The sequence below is a fragment of the Coturnix japonica genome, chromosome 22 (genome assembly GCF_054131305.1).
Source record: "Coturnix japonica strain WE chromosome 22, WE-NBRP24, whole genome shotgun sequence".
Classification (NCBI taxonomy): domain Eukaryota; kingdom Metazoa; phylum Chordata; class Aves; order Galliformes; family Phasianidae; genus Coturnix; species Coturnix japonica.
The window spans coordinates 8,038,682-8,058,550 of NC_140684.1; the positions used below are offsets into that span (position 1 = coordinate 8,038,682).

The window sequence follows — 19,869 nt, forward strand, 5'->3', positions numbered from 1 at the left end:
CCAAAGCAGATCACTTTACTGAAGCTGCTTCAACAAACTGATGAAATGGTTCCCCTCATTGCTGTTATCTGGAAATGATTTTGCTCTTAAGAGTAGAGGTCAGCAGCTCGCTGTAACAGCTCCTCTGTGCTCCAAGATGCTCTGCACTTTCTGTGTTGACAGACCTAATTCAAAAAAATAAATCGATACCACTTCATAATGAAAATGAAACCATGTAAGATATCACAGAGCCCTTAGGAGAAAGTCTGATTCCGGAGAGCTCCATTAAATTTGGTTTTATTAGAGACATTCTTCACTTCCGTGGAAAGGTAACGGTATTTCAGGCCAATTTGCATCTGAATAACAATGCCATGAATTGGTATAACATTTCTGAGGCACAGTTCCCAAAATGCTTTAGAAATACCTGTTTGCTAAACTTCACCGCTGCCCCATGAATAGAGCAGGCATGAAAAATAAGGGTGCACACACTGCATTGCCATCTTAACTTGTGTTTGAAAGCCTGGCCAGGCGCATCCAGAACTGGACTCAGTGAAATCCTGGTTGTATTCTGCCATCCCAATCATTCCAAGCCTTCAAAACAGTCCAGGTGCCAACTCTGCAGGGGGTGAGTTTGTACATCCAGCTTACAAAACATGCCCACTTAGGACAATGTTTTGGTACACATTGAACATCATCTCCTAGAAAAGCCAGAGGGTGTTGTGGAAAGGGTATTAAAGGAAAGCACAGGCTTACTCTGCCTCTGAACATCGGAGCCAAATGACTTTAGTAACTACAAAGTATTGCAGAAAGCCATTCCTACAAGTGTCATTGCTGCAATAATAAGCACATTGTCCCCAGGAGGCTCTCACCACTCAGCTCTCTCAGGAAGGTGTGGGTCTGGGAGCACTGCAACTGCAACCTGCACTGTGTGGGTTAGTATTGCCGTGAAACATAAAGTAATGATAAGACAGGGTAATGAAGTAGATGGGGCTGGAGAAAGGGGCAGATTTAGGTGAGGATCTCTGCTGCTAGGCCAGCTGGCTCTTCCCTGTGTGAGCAGCACGTGGCCCTGCCTGGGCCCTCCATGGGTCTCCTGCAGCTCTGCCACCCTGCTCCATCATCACTTGTCAGCAGAGCCCTGCTGAGCAAATCACTTATTTCTCTTCAGTCCCTTTGCTGTCTTCAATGGGACAAACCAGCTGTTTTTGCAGCATGCAACTATGCTGCCATTTCACAAATGCTCCTCAATTCAGATACCGTGGGTTATTCAAGGTCTAAGGAGGCTTTCCTTTTCATTCAGAAGCAAGCACCTGGGAACTGTCTGTCTATGTTAACAGTCAGTGAAGGCCAGTAGGGAACAGAGAGCAGTGCTGGGAAATGAGAAATGAGAGATTGTTCCCTACCCCTTTTTAAAAAGGTGCCTTTTACTGCATTTCCTTCTGGAAACCTCAGAGCTCCAGCAGATTAATACCAACTTGCTAAAAGCCCATTTAAAAACTGCACATATAAAATTTTTGCAATGCACTGACACATCCTGCTATTTACCGAGGCTGATGTTGAATTATACTTGATTAAAACCAGAGTCCCATTCAAGGGCAAAAGCAATCCATATGGTGCTACTGCGCAGTCTGTTTAGTATTACTTTCACATTACCCCTGTAGCAAAGAAATGATTTAACACTCCCAAGGAAGCTGCTGCACCACCATCCAGAGCTTAAAAGAAAGGCTGCTCTTTGAAGCAAGCCTCCCCACTAGTCTGCAGCACACTTAGAATGAGCCAGAGGAAATGGATGTAGCGCACTGTTCAATAGTGTTACTCAGGCCCAAGGCTGCCATCTACACCTGCCATCCAAACCACACGAGCACAGCAAGTCACAGAGGACACACACAGAACGGCTTCCTGCTGCAGCTACATATGTGGCAACGTTCAAGGGACCACTGGCAATGCTGAGGATGGGCTACATACAGCAGGTACTGCCAAAGGGAGCTGCAGAGCCTGCACTTAGGGCTGCTCATTGCCCCAAGAATAACTGCTTACATAACACCTCAAATGAAACAAAAAAAATCAAACTGCTTGATCTTTCATAAACGATTCTTATGCATCTCTCTGATCTACTCCATCAGCTAATTACTGTTACATTCAGTACTCGCTGCTCATTTATCAGCAACACACACAACTGCATTAAAGGAATCCACAAGAGAGCAAACAGGCTGGGAGTTCATTTAAGCTCCACCATGGACTTGTGTTCAAGTTCTGCTGCATCATGTCAACACAAGACCTGAGGAACCCACACCTGTCATGAAACAGAAGAGCCCAAACCCATCCACGTCACTGAGACTTGACAGACTCTACCCCTGGCTTACGTGGCAGTCAATAATCTTCAGAAGGGACAAGCCTGTGTTGACTACGCTGTTGATTTATTCGCTTGACTTTCAAGATAATGGAGACTATACTCACATATTGATGATTAAGTAGATTAAGTCTTATCTCAGGAAAGCCATGCTTTGATCAGCATATCAGGTACTTCATTACTGCTCCAGGCTTAGTGCACTGGGACTCCCAGCTTCACAGGCACTTGTACAGGTAGAGAACTGATTCCATAAAGGTGACTTCCCAATGTCTTTAGCAGTGTATCACAACTCTCCTTTGAGCTCAATAGTTCACACAGATGAGAAAAGCATTCCTCAGCACAGGGAACCAGAATTGCTACCCTTAGCAATTGCAGTAGAGAAATCATGCGTTTTCTACAGAGAACGCCGGAAAAAAAAGTATATTTTTTTCTCCTTTTAGTCACACAACAATTCTTTCAGCTTCTCATGAACCCAAAGAGATACCAAGTTTGCAGGTACACAGCAGAAGGGATGGCCCCTGTGTTTCATCTACACTGTACAAGTCAGCAGGGTTTTCTCTTGGGTCAAGCTGTGTGCTTGCTCTGTGTTAAGTGTCTGCCCCTGGCTACTGTCAGAGCTAAGCTACCTGCTCAGACAGGCCTTTCACTTGCTTACTCTGACGCCTTATTTAAGCTCTTACTAAACAAAGCCACTTAAGCTCTTACTAAACAAAGACACTTGTGTTCCAATCCTAACTGGATACCTGCCTGGCACATCCCTCCTGCTTTTATATGTGTTAGACTTCCTCATACCTCTCTCGAAGCTCCCACCACTGGGGATAGTTTCAGGTACCTGTTCATTGTATTGAAACAATTGTCAGGTCACAAGAAAAACATTCCTTGCCAACAATGGAAGAAAACCCTCCCTTCACCCGATACTGATTTCCACTGTTCCTCTGCCAAAGTGAAACAGCATCATGCCAAACTCACCATCCCTCAGCAAACCCATTTACTGTGCAATTCTAAACTATCAGTCACCTCCCAGTCAGTGCATTAGGAAACTCAAATAGTGGCATGAAACTGAGCCTGTATTATGGCCACATCCAAGGTATCAGAAGGAAAACAGTAAGTAAAGCACAGGAGAATACCTGTCTTTGTCCAGAAAATCTCAATGCTTTCCTGGGGGGAAGGAAACGTTAAAGTGCATAGTAAGTATTTTCAGCCATATTTCTAACCCCAAAATACAGTTGTGCTGTCATTAATTAGGTCTGGAGGACTCCACAATTCCTAGCTTTTTCTAACAGATGCTCAAAGGGATGGAAGGACACTTGACTTTGTAACAATGACACAGAAAAGGACTCTGTGGCCTCCAAAAGACAGCCCTAAAGCACAATGCAATAGACATCTTTAAAAGCAGGGGCAGCACAGAGCATGCCTGTGTCTGGTCACCTCTTCTGTCAGCTGAAGCTCACACCCACATTTCCCATCTGTTTGGCTACTGCAACCACTTCCCTCCACTGCGTCCCCCTGTTTGCAGAGTGCAGCACGTGGACCTGGATTAACACCTTGCAGGCTCTGACAGGAATCCACTTTGCAACTTCTAATTTAATAAAACCCAACCAGCAATGATGCATTTGCTGCTGTGATGACTGTGAGCTTCAAGCAGCTGCATGGTTATTGAGTCTCCCAAATTACATAACAATTATGTATGCTTCCATTAAAATTACCTTGCAATCTCTAGATTGCCTGGCAACACTTTTCCTTCAGTGTGCATAAACGGTGCACTTTCCCCCTGTAATTACATAATAATTGCCATGCATTTACCCAGCAGTTCTGAGAGAACACCATTTTTAACTTTCATTTACTAATAAAATAAGTGCTTACTCAATAGCCCAAAATAAAGCATCTTATTGTTCCCACTGTTGTGTGTGCTTGGGCATCCTATAATTTATTGCCCCATTTCATTCTCTTTGCCAAGGACAACAAGAACTCTTTTTTTTTTCCACTGTCTTCTAAGCTAAACTTTCTTCTGAGTGAGAGCTGTTACCTACTGCAAGTGCCAGCATCATCCAGCACAGCAGAGCCTGCATCTCCCAGCTGAGGCATAAAGGTTCTGCAATAGTGTGAATACTGATGAGAATATAAAAAGCTGCAGTCTTTGCCCTTCAGACTCTACTGAAAAGCAGCCTTAAGCTTCCCATCCCCATTCATATACACCTTACAGCACAGAATTCTCTGGACTGTCACAAAAGAGTAAACAGTGATTTCATTTCCATTAACTGCTACTTTTCCCATTGATGTTAGATAAACAAAATGAGGTGACATTGTATTTCAGTGAAGATGGACCAGGACACTGCAAACCACATTCCTCTGCCTTGGCAAGGGCCATCAATGCTCATCAGAAACCTGTTCTCTGCAAGAACTGCTTGCCATTTGAAACCTGGTGACACACCTTCAGTGAAAGCCTTAGGAAAGCGAAGGGCTCATCCTGACCCTCAGAAGTGCTGAGCTTGCAGAGGCCACTTGAGATTGAGTGAAATGAAGGCAGACGTGGCTCAAGGCACTACAACAGCGTGAAATGCTCCTTTCATGCTTGACACAGCTACGTGCTGGACCTTTGAAAGTACATTTGAAACAATTCCTTCCTTCCTATTTTCTTCCTGATGTTGTAACAGCTGGGAAAATGTCACCTCAAATGATACAGGGATGTGACACAGCTCTCTGTCTTGCCAATATCTGACCTTTCTTACTTTGCACAATGCTCACTGGCCATTACAAACAATTGCATAATGATATTTTCTGCTTTATTCTTTATTCCATTCCCAGTAATTCACTAAATCCTGTTAACTTTGTTGACTATCTCTGGGCAATGGCATTTACAAGAAAAATATCCAGAACAAGAACTGAGTGAGAACAGCTCATTTAGAGCCTGTCACGATGTACATATTTTTAGTGCTGTTTCTCCCCCTCATACATTATCTGTATTTGGCAACAAGGATTTTTATCTGCCCTTTTATCATACCATCACTCACTATCATGCCATCTCCCTTCCAGTCAATTCTAATGATGACTGCTCTTGAACAACTAGTCATCACCAGCCTCTCATGTTGCATTCTATTCTATTTCTGGGCATTTAGGAATATATAGAGCAATCTAAGCCACATTATGCTGCACTCCCCATGGTTAGTGCTTGCCTTGCTAAGGTGGAGGCAGCTCTTTGTTCCAGCTGAAGCTACTGACTCAGTCTACTTCACTACAAATGCTTCTTTGCTAGCACTGCTTTCAGAGACTATCTCTGAAAAGACAAAGAGGAAAAAAGCAAGCTACTGTTTTCCTAATTTCCCTTCCACAGAATGTCTGGTTCCAGCATCTGTTATGCAACCTGGGTAAACCCGAGTTGAGCAGAACCACCAACTGCAAACTCTGTCACATGCAATTAGAGAGGATCTTGCTGGCTAAGCTGATACAGCCTACTGATGTTGAAAGGCTTCTCTCCAGCCAAACAGGAAGCTGACACGCATTGCAAACAGCCATCACTTTTGGTGGTACTCACAATACTCAATGCCCAGAACAATGTCTCGGAAGTAGAGCCGGGCCTGATCCTCACTGAATGGCTCCTCACTTGGTACCTCCATGACGGCCCTGGAAGGAAGAAGGAGAGTAACTGAGTTCTTTGCAAAATGGCAGCAACATTTACTACTGAGGTTTTACGTCCCTGAAATTATTCTGTATCACTGTGGTCCTATCACTGAGGGCCTGGATCCCAGAAGGTCCAGGACAAAGCCTCCACCTCTCTTCCCTCCTTGCTGCCAATTGATAGATAACCTTCTTTTCCCATCTGCATTTTTCTGAAACTGCTTTTTCTCCCTCTATATAAGCATTTTTCTGCTGCTGAAACCAGGCAGAAACAACACAAGCAACAGGACTGGCAGAGCAACTAATGGAGTCTAATTGCCTTCCACTAGAGGCAGACAGCCTGTGCTTGGTCAAACAGCACATTCCCTGGCCTCAGCTGATTGGAGGAGCTTCCCACCACTGCTTCCTACAACACAGTCATCAGCCTGGTCACCAGGGAGACTGGCAGCCTCTCACCAGTAGCCTGCTGGTGCTGGCTGTCTGCAAGAGGCTTGTATAAGGGCCAAAGGGAGAAATAAGCCCTCTGGGAATCTCCCCCATCTCTCTCAACCTCACTGCAACTCTGTAGGGCTGCAGATCCAGCCCAGGTGTAGCAAAAAGTAGTGCAGACACCCACAACATCACTAAACCTGCCATGGAAATGTGCCAACTAAATAGCCACCCACAATATATTAATACTGAGGGCAAAGTAAGACTGACGTTATTCTATACTCTTGCATCAGAGAAAGCTATGATATGGCTGCTACCCCATCATAATATTCCCTACAAAGAGCTTCTCTTCCAGGCATCTACTGGGGAAATGGCACCAAATTTAGCATCAGGATCAAAGCCTGACATCAGGACAGATTTTCTCTGAGTCCATTATGATCCACTGCACTGTCCCAACCTGTGACAGCATGAAGGTAACTACAGCTGGTTTGTCTCCTCTGTGCTTGCCTGTAGAGGGTGATTTGTCCCACTGTGCACATCAAAGGTTCAGTTTCACCTAGGAAGCTAACAATAAACACCAAAAATTTCAGCAAGGAATCCCAGGAGGGCTACTTACCCTTTCCTCAGGAGGTCAAACACTGCAAGGAAGGAAATCAAGCCACAAATGAAACAGGGAAGAGAGAACCAGGCTTATTCATTTTTTAGCACCTGTAACAATACACTCATTCCTATACCTGCAAAATCAATTTATCTCCTTCACCTTTCTTAGTTCCCACATGACAAGAACATCAGGGGATGCTAAATGAAAATATTCATCTCTTCAGCAAAGACAAATATCCCCATCTCCTGCCAGTTTCAAGCAAGAAGACAGTGGGTAATTTACCAGCAATTCTTCTGCTGATCCCAGTGTTAGTCCTTGCTGATTTGAGGCCTGCCTCATTCAGTACCGCCAGGGAAGGTGTTTGGTGATATTTCTGCTAAATTGCTGATACTGAATGAGGTGCTCTAAGAACACACCGCTCCATTTCTGCTGTGAGAATCAGCAGTACAGCTATAATGCTACCAGAGAGGTAAACGCTCCCCAGGGGGTGGAATTGTAGAGAATTTATTGGCATGAGCGGAGGTTTGCAGAATATGAGAGTTTGTGTGTCTGATTAGGGGGTTAAATGGCAGCTTGTCCCAGCCATGGGTGTTTTCTGGTCCTTTGGCAGCAATTACTGAGGTTCTATGAAATACTGTCTTGGTAGCAATGCTAGGATATGAAGCAACTTGCAGGAAAACAAGGGGACATTTGAGGTCTCCTAGCTCCAGCCTGGTGCTTGAGCCCAGGTGCTGGGGGTACGAAAAACCCTCCTGCACCCTTCCCTTCTCTCCTGGCTCTGGAATTGGAACCTGCATACATAAAGAAGAGGGCAGAGCGGCTGTCACAACTTTTTAGTGTCCTTCTGGTTAAGGAGATGGCTGCAGCTCTGCTGGAACACATGGCTGCCATGCCCTAATTGCAAAGGGGACTGCCTTCTCAGGAAAACTAACCCTGCTAAGTTGGTACAAGTTGCCTCCCAAGACCTGATACAAGTTATTCACATCGCTAAGCCTAAAGACCAGACAGTTCTGTTAGCATATAATGATTCACATACCCATGTATAAGTTGTCTTCTGCAGGATCATCAAGGACCTGTAGTTGAAAACAGAAATGAGGAAGAAAAATAGCAAGAAAAGTCATTTTTAATCAAACAGCATTTCACTGCTCCCTGTACACCATGCTAAGCCTCAAAGCATTAAGAAAGAGTTACACTGATATTTAGAGATTCTTGGGGGGTTTGGAGGTGGTGAAGGACACAGGACACTCCTTCCAGCTCCTCCCCATATTTGTAGAAACCACTTACCAATAAAAAGGCACTGTTTATCCTGATCTGATATCAGCCAACATTGAAAATGGCAATGAAGTCTCCCATTTGTCCACGCTCCCATGCTTGTCTATACACCAGTTTCACTGGTCAAAGCTTGCTGCTTTTTCTACCAGCACATCCAGCTGCCCTCACTTGGGCACCAGGCCAAAGCCCAAGATAAGTGTGTCAGTTTGTCACACACAACTGGTGTGATCTTATTTAAGATAACCAGCCTATACTTTGGAACAATTGCTTTAAAACAATTTCAGCTGAAGTAGGAGTAGCTAAAGGAATGTCCTCTTGTCAGAATACAAACCAGATTTGCTTCAGGGTTTTGCTTAGGGTGGAGAAGTAGCTCACCTCTATCAGTTTAACAACGTTGACATGGTCCAGTTTCTTTAATATGGCTATTTCCTGGTAGACTCTGTCCAGTGGTGCCATTGATTTAGACTGCTCTCCTGAGGATGATTTCGACCCTCTAGGAGGAGGTCGACCTACAATCACAATAATGCAGTGAGGAAAAACTCAGCTTTCAGCATGCAGAAATGAACAGCAACTGGGACTTCTGCAGGGTATCTTCAGCTACTCTGGAATTGGTGTATTATGATCCCAAAGCATTACAAGCTCCACCCTGAGCAGTGATTTCCAAACCACATTCAAGCTTGCTCCTGCTGACTTCTGGCCTGGTCTGCCTGTCAGATCCTGTGGTCCCACCTCTGGGACAAGGTGCTAATCTAAAGGGACAGAAGAGCCCCTGGGAGGAAGGGGGTCTAACCCTACCTAAATTCCAGTACTTAATTAGGTTTCATAGATGATGGAAAGGGAAGAGCCAGTACTTCAAAGACTAGAAAATCAAAGCCAGAAACCCAATTACCAAGTGCTTTGAATTTCTCTGTGCTTGGTCTTTCACTACCCGCTGCATTTTAACCAACCCTCCAACTACTTGGGAAGCCTTCAAACAAGGTAAAGTTCTGCACTCCTTCCAGGCAATGTTTCTATTGAGAGATTTGCCTGGCTGAGGACAACGAGCAGATCTCAGAACGTGAGATACCCACGTGGAAATCCATACTGCTTCAAAAGCTTCTTTTTGGAGAGGACTTTCATGGCCTGAAGGAAAGTGAAAAAACAGTGTTAAAACCAAATAAGAACTCAAGTGCTCACTGCTCTAATGATGGAGCATGCTGGTCATCCCACAGAAAAAAATAACTGGTTTTAATTCATTTCAAATAGGATATAGGAAAATTAGTCCAATTTCTGCCAGGGAAAGAACTTAAGGGAAAAAGTGGGTTCCTCAAGCAAACATTTCTGTAACTTGTTTCCGGGATGCTATGGCTGTGTTGGAAGTCAGAGAAGTGTCCAGGCTGCTCCACCTTCCTTTTTGCCTTGCCAGAGGGTCTAGAAAGCACGAGAGCTGGAGCATCAAAGCCATACCACTAACATCCTTCTACCTCCATCATACACCCAGAGTACAGTGAGGACACAGCACTTTGGTGTGATCCAGCACCATACCCAAGGCCATTAATGAGGTGCTTCACAGGCACCCATCCCTGCAGCCTCAGCCAGTTCTGTCCATCTTTTCAGTAGTTTCCCTCTCAACTCCCACCTGATCATGCACTGGCACCAGCACTAACCCAGGAAGTGGAAGCATGGAATGGAGACAGTGTAATTTTTTCCGCCATCCAATTGGTATTAACACCATGACAAAAGGCAATGTGAATTTAATAAACAGCCTCCACGCCTCCATCTCATCTGTGAGTTAATAACCTTTCCGAAGGCCACATCCCCAAGTGACCCAGCAGATAAATATTCCATTCAAAAATACCTCTTTGTACTAGTCTAATCTCCCTGGTGACAGGACAGTTACTCACTCCTTCCCTTAGGATGGGTAGCTACTCCTATTAATTAAGCATACAAATCTCCAATTCACACCAAAGTGACCCCTCTGAAATACAATTAGCAAAAGACTCCTGCAGGATACAGTCAAATGCCAAGGAATACTGTATTACTTTTCCATGATGGCAGGCTCTACACACTGCCTGTTATTTACACATACACCATGAACAGGTCACCAACACCATTCTGGAGAGCTCCTTCTCAAGCTGTTCTTGCTGGCAGCAATGCTGCTGTGTGTCCCAGGTCCTCACCCACGCTCACGCTGCAGCCAGGTTCACAGCTCACTGAAAGGATTGTTATTTTTGGTACTGACCCAGTGAAATCCTTTGGATTTGCACCCGTGTAATTGAGAAGAGAACCTGGCTCAGCTCAGTGAGGCTCTCAATCCTGCCTGACAGCTCCTGAGCCAACTGTTGGAAATGACAGCACTGAGAGACAGGCTCAAAAGGACTTCTCTTTCATTTAGCACAATGTTGTATCCAATACAGGCAGCCAAATGATTCACAGTCGGCTGAAAGGGGATCCAAGACATGCACAACCACATCTAAGGGTGGCCAGGACCAAGCCCAGAGGACTTCTTGCATCCCTTACTTTTATCTCTCCATTAGGTAGGTAGGAAAAAAATATCAAAGGGCTTTATATTCTTATTTTTCTTTCAACAGCACCAGCCTGGGAATAGAAAGCTCATGTTGCCCCAGTCACACCCTGAGACCTCTGCCTTCTGGCAATAAGCTTTAGAGAAAGAATTAATAGAAGATATGATTTGCTGCATAAAACTCCCCAGTTGCATCACAGCTCAAGAAACTGAACTATAGCTACAGCTGTGCCTGCATCAGCCCAGTGCTGGCTGGGGCTGAGCTGACTACAAACCACCTCTGCTGTCAGGATACATCTACAGCACTTTCAGAGCTGCGGTTTCTGCTACTATACAAGCAGGGCTGGATCAGAATAAAGGACCTGTTCCACTGAACCTCCAAACACAAACGTGGAATGAAAAACAAACTTTATCCTGCAGAAGGTCAGAGCTGCTTAATTATTACAAGAGCAGAGATGAGAATACATGGCAGTGAAGCAGCACTGTAATTACAGAACGAGGCTTCCTCAATGAATTGGAACTACGCATTACGGGAGCAGCACAGAGATGCTCCAGCAAATTGCTCCTTCCAGGCTCACATGCAGGAAAGTGCCAAAGGCATTTCTATTCGCAGGCAGAGCTAATTACCCAGATAATGCTTTTTTTGATAAAGAATCAGCTCAGAGCCAAGCCAGGGAATTTTCCCCACTGCTCAGTATTGCTTCAGCTTCCTCAGGAAAAGAGGAGACCCTCAAAGATTTCCCCTACACATGCCCTTGCACCCACCTTCCTTCCGACTGTTCGTACAAGGACACAAGCCATGACATTTTCCTGAGAGGCAGAGGGAACCCTGTGCTTCACTTTGATGTCCATTTATTATTGAAGTCTTCTGAGGTTTTGTAAGGACATCAAGGGAGGAGAGCTCAGATTTATGCAGGAGGAGGGACCAGGGACACAGCAGCCTTCACAACAGTGAGGCCTCAAACTCAACATCCTGCTTGTGTTAATGACAACTGGAAAATGTCTGTTATTTGAGGGACGGAATAGTGACAAAACAGACTGAGCCAAGGGAACCTATCACCTGTGCCTTGTGATATTTTCAAAACACTCGGGATACAATTTCATTTGGTAACAGGAGGACTTGCGTGGAAAAGGACCCAAATCCACGCAAGAGCAGAAAAACATATATAGTCCAGACCCACAGCTCCCAGGGGAGAGGGAAACAGCTCAAAGCCTGGCTACTAGCCACCTAAATCCCCTGCTAAAGAATGATCCAGCGCCCTGTGGGAGTGCTGAGAGGATCAGAGCACATTCCCAGCCCTCCTCCACCTGCCCTCTCTGACAATGACACCAGTAAGAGAAAGTGGCTAAGCGGCTCTGCCAGGGTAGAGGAATGCTGCGAGGTGAAAGAAAAGCCTCACCCAGACAGGCTTAGCTGCCACATCCCAAAATCCTGCTCCCACTTTTACCTAAGGTGATCCAAATCCTCGCAGCATTCCCAACAGCAAGACTTGCTGGTGACCATCTTCTCATCAGCAGTAACGCTTCATACAGCTCTCTGAGTTCATAAACTCAGAAGGGACTTCTCCCCACCCTGAAACTTGAGAGCTATCAGCCTCGATACAAAGATTGTTAGGTATATACAGGTAGACAGCCTGATCACGCAAATCTTGTTTCTTAGGAAACCAGATTAAAAAAAAGGGGGGGGGGGGGGGGGGAAAGCAACTCACTGTCAACCTACGATGCTATTGCTTTTGTCCAGAACTAGCGTAACAAATGTCCATCATAACTGCTTTTCTCTGTGAGCTGATTTAGAGATTGAAAACAGGAAGGAGACATGACCTGGGGCATCACAGAATCAAATTCCATCAGCACAATGACTCCAAATTAGATCTCCACCTGGACACATTTGCCTTTGCTTTTTATTTGCTGCTCTTTCACAGAGCTTGGCTTTTATGCTTTTTGCCCCCGTTCACTGTCAAAGCATCTCCTGCAAACTGTGACACTGAAACCTTCCCATCTGCAAAGCAGTCCTTAGCAGAGCATTGCAAACATTGCTTTGGCAGCTCCACATGCTGCTGCAGTGGCAGCCTTCTGTACGCAGCTCTGCAGCTCAAGGGTCACTTCCTTGGAGGGAGCACCAGTCACATACTTGGTTCTAGAAGTCCAATTTTCCCCAGGCTGAGATGTTCCCTGCATCTGCTGATGTAAATAAAGACGATTTCACAGCCCTCCACGGCACTGCAGTTGTTCACAGCAACAAAGGATAAAGCTCTTGGAAGCACTTGCTCATCTTTAATGGAAGGAAGAACAATTCACAAAATAAATACAACTCTGCACTTTTCCCCGGTGTGATGATCAGCTTTTCTTTCTGTAAGAGTTTTTCCTATTTCTAGGTCATGTCCAAAATTTGTTAAGGCAAAGAGAAATCTTTCCATTCACTTTGTCAGAAGCCAAATTCAATTCCTGATGCCTGCACTTATGAGAAGCTCTTGCAACAGGCCCTGTGTCTCAGAAAGAATCAGAGGTGTAATGCTCTGAATTATACTCCATAACAAATTTTTCTGCTTTAAGATTTGCTCCTTTTTATTGCAGCACTCCAAAGAAAATAAAGCATGCAGAAACACCCCGGGCCTTGAGCTAAAGCACCGTACACGTGAATCAGCCACTGGAGCTGCTCACTGAATGCCAACCAAGGGATGATTTCTTTCCATTGTCTGTTATTGCTTTACACCGCTGACATAAATACAACCCTCCAGAGCCAAATTGGTGAGAACATACACAGAAAAGGCTCTCCCCAACTGTCAGAATCACAATTACTTCTAGTAATTGCTGGTAACATACATTTGCATTAGATACCGGTGCCCAGTAGGTCAGGGTGTGTTGCACAGCCTCAGACAGGAGCGACAAGCAGAGGTGATTGGAGTTATCTCAGTGCTAGAAGCAGCACTGTGGTCAGATATACTGGGAGGTGTGGGGAGCTGAACAACCATTAGCTAATTATGCTATTTGCTATTGTTTCCCTGAAGCTTTAAAAAAATCTTTGGCTCTGGTAAACATAAGCATGACCGTTTGGAAGCATGGGGGAAAGGAAAAAGCTTCCACTGCCCCAGCCAAAAGATTAGCAAGGGTGTGAAATGCAGGCAATAGCACTGCAGCCTTCCCTTTTGCAGGTCAGCAGCACAGACACCTGCCCTTTCCCATATGCTTACATTCACAGCAGTGAAACAGTGGTGATAGTCCTGATGCTTCTGCTCTGATTCCACCTCTGCCACTATCACATTTCTCACATCTTCCCATTCTGTTTCAGCCCCTGTGTTAACTCCCCACAACAAAGGAGGACTGAAGAGTGCATCCCTGCAATGCTGGGTTTCTGCATCCTGTTTCTCTTGGACTAGCAAGGCTGAATCAGAGGTGTCCTGACATCAGAGCCACTCTCAAGCTACAGTAGCTTTAAGGCATTTGCCTAGATTAGGAAATGGAATGGAGATTAAGCAGGGATTAACTAACACACAGCAGGCTAACCTGGACACAGGCTTTCACTTTTAACTTTGATTTGGCCAGTTAAATCTACATCCAAGGTGCTCACCTACAGCCAAAACATGGACAAAGGCAATGGTACACAACACCAACCTATACTGACCTCCTCCCTTCTGAGGTGTGACAACTGCCCAGAGCAGCCAGAGCACAGCAGCAGGATTTTTACCACAAAAAGAAAAAAAATACGCTTAGACCAAAATAAACATGATGCGATGCATTCCCTAATTTGTGCCATTGGCCCCAGCACTGCCCTAGGCTGATGGGACAGATGCATCAGGGGGCCACAGCTGGCACTGCTGTTCTCTGCAGAGCTAAACCATGTTGCTCCAGGACACTGGGGGGAGCATTCAGAGAGCAGCAGAGAAAAGGAGCTCTCAGGAACAGCAACTGCTCCAGCGTGGTGGGTGAGTCAGCCTGTAAAGCTCAAGGGATGGAAAGAATTGCAGTCCCTTGGCTCCGCCAGCTTCAGGCACCTTCTCTGGATTTTTGTCTCATCTCTTCCATCCTTCAAGGTACTTTTCCAATAGTTTCATATGCTATAGTAGAAAAGAAGGGCTAAGGATATTAACAGTCAAGCAACTCCCACACAGTCTCTCTAATCTTGTATGCTACTCATAAATCCAAGAACCAGGGAGAGAAAATAAGCTGGGCTGACTGCAGTCACTCTCTCAATGCCACAGGAGTGAGTATGTTTTACATTTCCATAGAACATTCCTATTCCCCTCTGCACTGCACCAACAGCACCAACACTAGTCTGTCAGCACACTCTGATGGCTCCATTCCCAATCACATGAAACTCCTCCATTGCAGCAGGGAAAACAAGATTGCCACGTGTTTGCCCTGGCACTGTCCCATTGCTGAACAGAGCATGGAGCAGCACCTGCACTGCTGGGCCAGGCTGTTTGGAAGGCAGCTGGGTTTGGGTTTCACAGCACTGCAACACTCGGCCCGTCCCAGTAGACACCTGTCATTCAACAGAAACTGCTCAAAGCAAGCTGCTTTCCACAAGCCTTCAGGCACATCCACACACACAACAAGGCAGTTTTCCTTTTGCCAGCTGCCCAGCTCCTGCTTGCAGCCCAAACAAAATTAACATAGTTTTCACAAGTGGGTTTTACAGAAATCCCAGCTTGAACATTTAGGATTTGCCTGCTTCTGAAAACGGAGTGACAGACAAGGAGCCGTCAGCATAAGCAGCATTTCTGAATCCTAAATCCTCTAACTCTGGCTTCAGCTCAACAAAACGTTTAAAAGCCAAGGCTTGCCCTCTGCACTGCATCCCACATCTGTTTATTATGGAGAGGCATCCTGCAAGAAGGAAAGATGCAGCAGAGCCAGGCACAGCCAAGCTGAGCCATAACATTCAGCATCTTTCTGATAAACCCTTGTGTTTCCTTAAAAAATGTGCATGTTCATTGCAAGCTGCTCTTCCAATGCAGAGCAGGTGCTGACTACCACCACCCACACACGCCTCTCATTTGAGGTGACCTGCTTCATAGCTAGACAGTGTCAGGACAAAGCACCGATATGCTTCCTGCCTGCAAGGCCCCTGTCTGTTACATAATGCAGCCCACCTGATCCCCTCTCACCACAAAACACAGGCACGCAAGTAGGTGCGCAGACAACTGCGTATCACTCCATGCCCAGCAGGGATGTTTGTATCCTTGCATGCCACTCAAATCAGATATGTATATGCTAAAAGCAGCAAGGAAAGGGGGATATAGTTCTCATGGGTGCAAAAGAGAATGAGGAGCGGTGGAGGCAGTGAGGAGTGAAGGAGAGAGACACTTACATAATACTTGTCATCATCCTTGTTGTAGGCCAGCTTCACAACACCATAGGAACCCTGAAAATAAAAACAAATTGTAGTCAGTTCAGCAGCTTTGCCTTGTCTTCTCGCTGCTCAGGGCTGGTAGTACGTTGCCCTCTACATTCTGGCCATGAGGCATGTGCTGAAGATTAACACCCACAGGTGGAGCTGTGTGTCAGCCCATCACCTAATGCCCCAAGACCAAGCCATTGTGCATGACCTATGTCAAACACGGCTGGGGAGGGGAGAGAATAATGTATGCAGATTTTTTTGTGCAAGTTTGTATGGCCACCTTTCTGCACTTCTGAGCAAGTCTATTTTCAGCCACAAAGCCCTTCATCTCTTTAGAGTGAATGAACTTCAGGAGGACCAACAGCCAGCCTTCCTCCAACAGCCTGTTAGATTGTTGCTACGCCCACAGCTCCAGTAACAGCCTGAAGCCAAACTCCATTGAAGCTTCTTGCTTTGGAGAGGAGTTTGGGTTAATAAAACTTCTGCTGAAAGTCTCTGCAGCATGATACGCATTCAACTGCAACCACCAACTGCCAAAGCAGGTACAGCTTCCAAAAAGCATAATTGCTTGTGGATCCATCTGCAGTGATGGCAGATGTCCAAACACACAGGTGTCTGAACTGCTCAACAGCCCAGTCCTCTAAATAACTTTGGAGGAATCTCTTCTGAATCATTCTGCAGAACTTAAACATGGACTACAATTAAACCAGCAGTTCATTCATAGAAATAAAAACTTGAGCTAGTGCTGGCATGGACCAAACACTGCCCTCCTCTTTTTGTTTTTGTTTTCTTCCCCTGATGGGTTGTATTTATGCATTAAAACCATTTAGCAAGTAACATTTGGCAAGCAAACGTCTTGGAAAGAAGCCAACTTAACCACCTTCAGAGGGAAGGAAAACAAATTTAGACTTCAGAGGCAGTCATTTCACTTTGACCTTGAACTAAACTTGCCCATAACTAATAAGGCAAAAAAAGAAAACAAACAAACAAACAAACAAAAACCCAAATCAAACCAAAAACAAGTTTCAAGAAGTCTTGGCCACTAAGACCTCCCAGTCTGGCACAGCCTTTTGACCTGTACTTTATGTGTGTGGTTATGCAGGTTGCTTATGACAAACACCAGCTCCAGCAACATACCTTGCCTATTTCACTCTGCAGCTTGTACTGGTTTAATTGCACGCAGTCCTGTGGATCAAAAGGAGAACATAATTAGAGTATTGGTAAAAGGAAATTGTTTGATTCAGCATCAAGCAGAGGCAGAGTGTTGAACAGCCAAAGACAAGACCTTATTTAAACCACTCTAAGTTACACTATAAGCACTACTTTGTTTGTTTGTTTTACAAAAACAGCTCATAACAAAACAATTATGAGCTCAATTCTGACTGTGCTGCAGTGGCTCCAGCAGCACATTCACCCCCCCCAAAGCTCCAGCACTGTTCCAGGCACAGACTGATGGATTGTTCTTCGAGGAGAAAATACAGAGCCAAACTCCTCTGCTGTGTTCTGAACAGGGTTGTATTCCGTGAGTAAAAGAACAAAACTCTGACACACACACACCTGCAATAAGAGCTTGATACCCAGAGCCAGTGGGCTGCTGTAGCTCCCTTTGACTTCCCTAGGAAGTGAGTCTGAAGGTCAGAGTGTCCTTCCAGAAGCTCATACTGAATAAGGTGTTGAGGAAGGGGACTATGTACAGCACTAAAAGATTCTCATGAGTTTGTCAGTCTCAGGAAAAAATAATAATAATAATAATAAACACACAGAAAACCCCCACAGAGTGCTGGCAGTGCTTCTCCAAAAATTAAGATGAAATTCCATTCTGCTGGAGCCAAAAGTGTCTGCATTTTCTTAAGCCCGTCCTGCACACGTCCCATGACAGCACAGAGAAAGCTCACACACCAGCACTGTGAGCCCCAGCTCAGGGCACCAAGATCTTTCAGCACTAAGGGCCTGGGCACATGGGGTACAGAGGCATCATCCCTTGTCCCCACTACAGCACTGCCATGTCCCCATCCCTTTGGTGAGTGTAGCACAACTCTGCAGTGCTCAGCAGGAACACTGACTGCTCGCAGCTCACTATTTTGCAAATATTTATTCAAGGAGGGACTCTGGGATGCTGCAGTGTTGTGGCTTTTTTTTCTTCTTTTGGCACCTCGGTCCAGACTTAACATACAACATTTAACTGCATTGCAGGGGACAGCACAGCCCTGAACTGCATGGAGTGAAGGAAGCAGAGAGTTTCCAATCAACGTGGATGAAACGTGCTGAATCTTAGACAGGATGTGCTTTAGACAGGCAAATGTTATGTCCCCATCCTCTTGCAGCATCCTTCCCATTAAAAGCAACACTAGTTTACATATCAAGATGCATTCGAGCACTGATGCAGCAGATGATTATTCTGGCACTCCCCCCAGCATGAGCCAGAATTTCCAATGCAAGTGATCATCACAGTGAAGGAGAGTAAAGAAATGGAGAAATTATGACTTTTTTTAGCTTGCAGTGGCTTGTCACAAATACAAAGAATGATTTAAATCTCCATCTTGTTTCCAGTGAAGAAAGTTTTTTCCACCACACTAACAAGGAAAAAGAGCCAACAGCAAGTAATGGAGCCACAGAAGTGCATTAATTCTATTGATAGCAAAGCACATAAAATCTTACCAACAGCAAAACCCAATCAATTAGAACTAGGAGCAACAAGAGAGGAGAGCACGACCCAGCAAAAGACAAGATATGAAGGATCAGATCACTGAAATGTATAGAACAAACTCATCACATTTTAAAAGAAACTCCTTCTCAAATAGGAGGCAGCATTCAGAGCCCAAGGTACAGACACACAGGGGGCAAATTCCCACGAAAGCACTAAGTCAGCAGATTCACTTCCCAGCCTGAAGCTGTGCTTTGCACCGTAGTGACTTACACAGATTGAGAAGGAGCAGTTTAAGTACTATTTCTTTTTCAGACAGGAACACTGATCTCCAGGCCAAGACTTATTTTTTTCCTTTAAGATAACACTGTACAACTCTTGACTTCATCACAACAATGTTCTGCAACAGCTGATATCATTTCTTACTGTTTGTACTTAATGAGAAGTGTCAGTACATTAGACTGCTGCATCCATCTAAGCACGCAGTCATTGTTCCACCTTAAAAAGCAGATGCCCATCTGTTTGCATGTCCAAGGCATTACTCAAAAGAAAGAGTGGAGAGGTCAGAGACACAGAAAGTACAAAAAGTGATCCAAAAAATCATAAATAGCAGTGAAGTCCAGGCCCAAATCCATAAATCCTGCTGCCATCACTGTGCGACAGAAGCTCTGAGCAATGGAGAACTGAGTCTTTGCTGCCCAAAGGGGACACTGGGGTGGAAATGAAGAACAAGAGCTGATTTCCAAAAGAAGCCATTTCCAAAAATAATGAGGGCAGCCATGTATACATACATTGGGAAATATCCTACCTCTGAAAAGAAGCCAAATTCACCCATCTCAGAATAGTGACGAGTTTCACCAATTTAGAGATAAAAAAACTGGGAACTTCAAGTCACTAATGAAGACAGTGCTGCTTCAAACCCCCCCAACACAGCTGAAAGGGGAGGTGAAAGCAGTTCTAAAAACAGACTAAATGAAAATAAGAGCCAGACAAGGGGCATCTGGGGCAGCAATGGATATAAATTACCGAGCTGTAAAGGGACAGAGGAGGACCCACAGGAAGCGCAGAGCTCATAAGAAGATAAGAAAAACAAATAGATTTTTAAACATCATCCAACAAGTGCAGAAGTTGCAGC

The 19,869-nt window shown here is 45.0% G+C and overlaps 1 protein-coding gene across 6 annotated transcripts in view; it reads right to left on the reverse strand.

The window, feature by feature from the left end:
* The window catches only part of CAMKK1 (calcium/calmodulin dependent protein kinase kinase 1), a 62,080-nt gene that overhangs the window by 12,506 nt on the left and 29,705 nt on the right, over nucleotides 1-19,869 (reverse strand). For all 6 annotated transcript variants that reach the window (XM_085521727.1, XM_085521725.1, XM_015880719.3 and 3 more), the window contains 7 exons: nucleotides 17,228-17,275; nucleotides 16,061-16,114; nucleotides 9,317-9,368; nucleotides 8,622-8,755; nucleotides 8,011-8,047; nucleotides 6,990-7,011; nucleotides 5,862-5,950 (listed from right to left, as the gene is read on the reverse strand). In XM_085521727.1, the coding sequence (XP_085377853.1) occupies nucleotides 5,862-5,950; nucleotides 6,990-7,011; nucleotides 8,011-8,047; nucleotides 8,622-8,755; nucleotides 9,317-9,368; nucleotides 16,061-16,114; nucleotides 17,228-17,275 (436 nt within the window). The remainder of the gene's footprint in view (nucleotides 1-5,861; nucleotides 5,951-6,989; nucleotides 7,012-8,010; nucleotides 8,048-8,621; nucleotides 8,756-9,316; nucleotides 9,369-16,060; nucleotides 16,115-17,227; nucleotides 17,276-19,869) is intronic.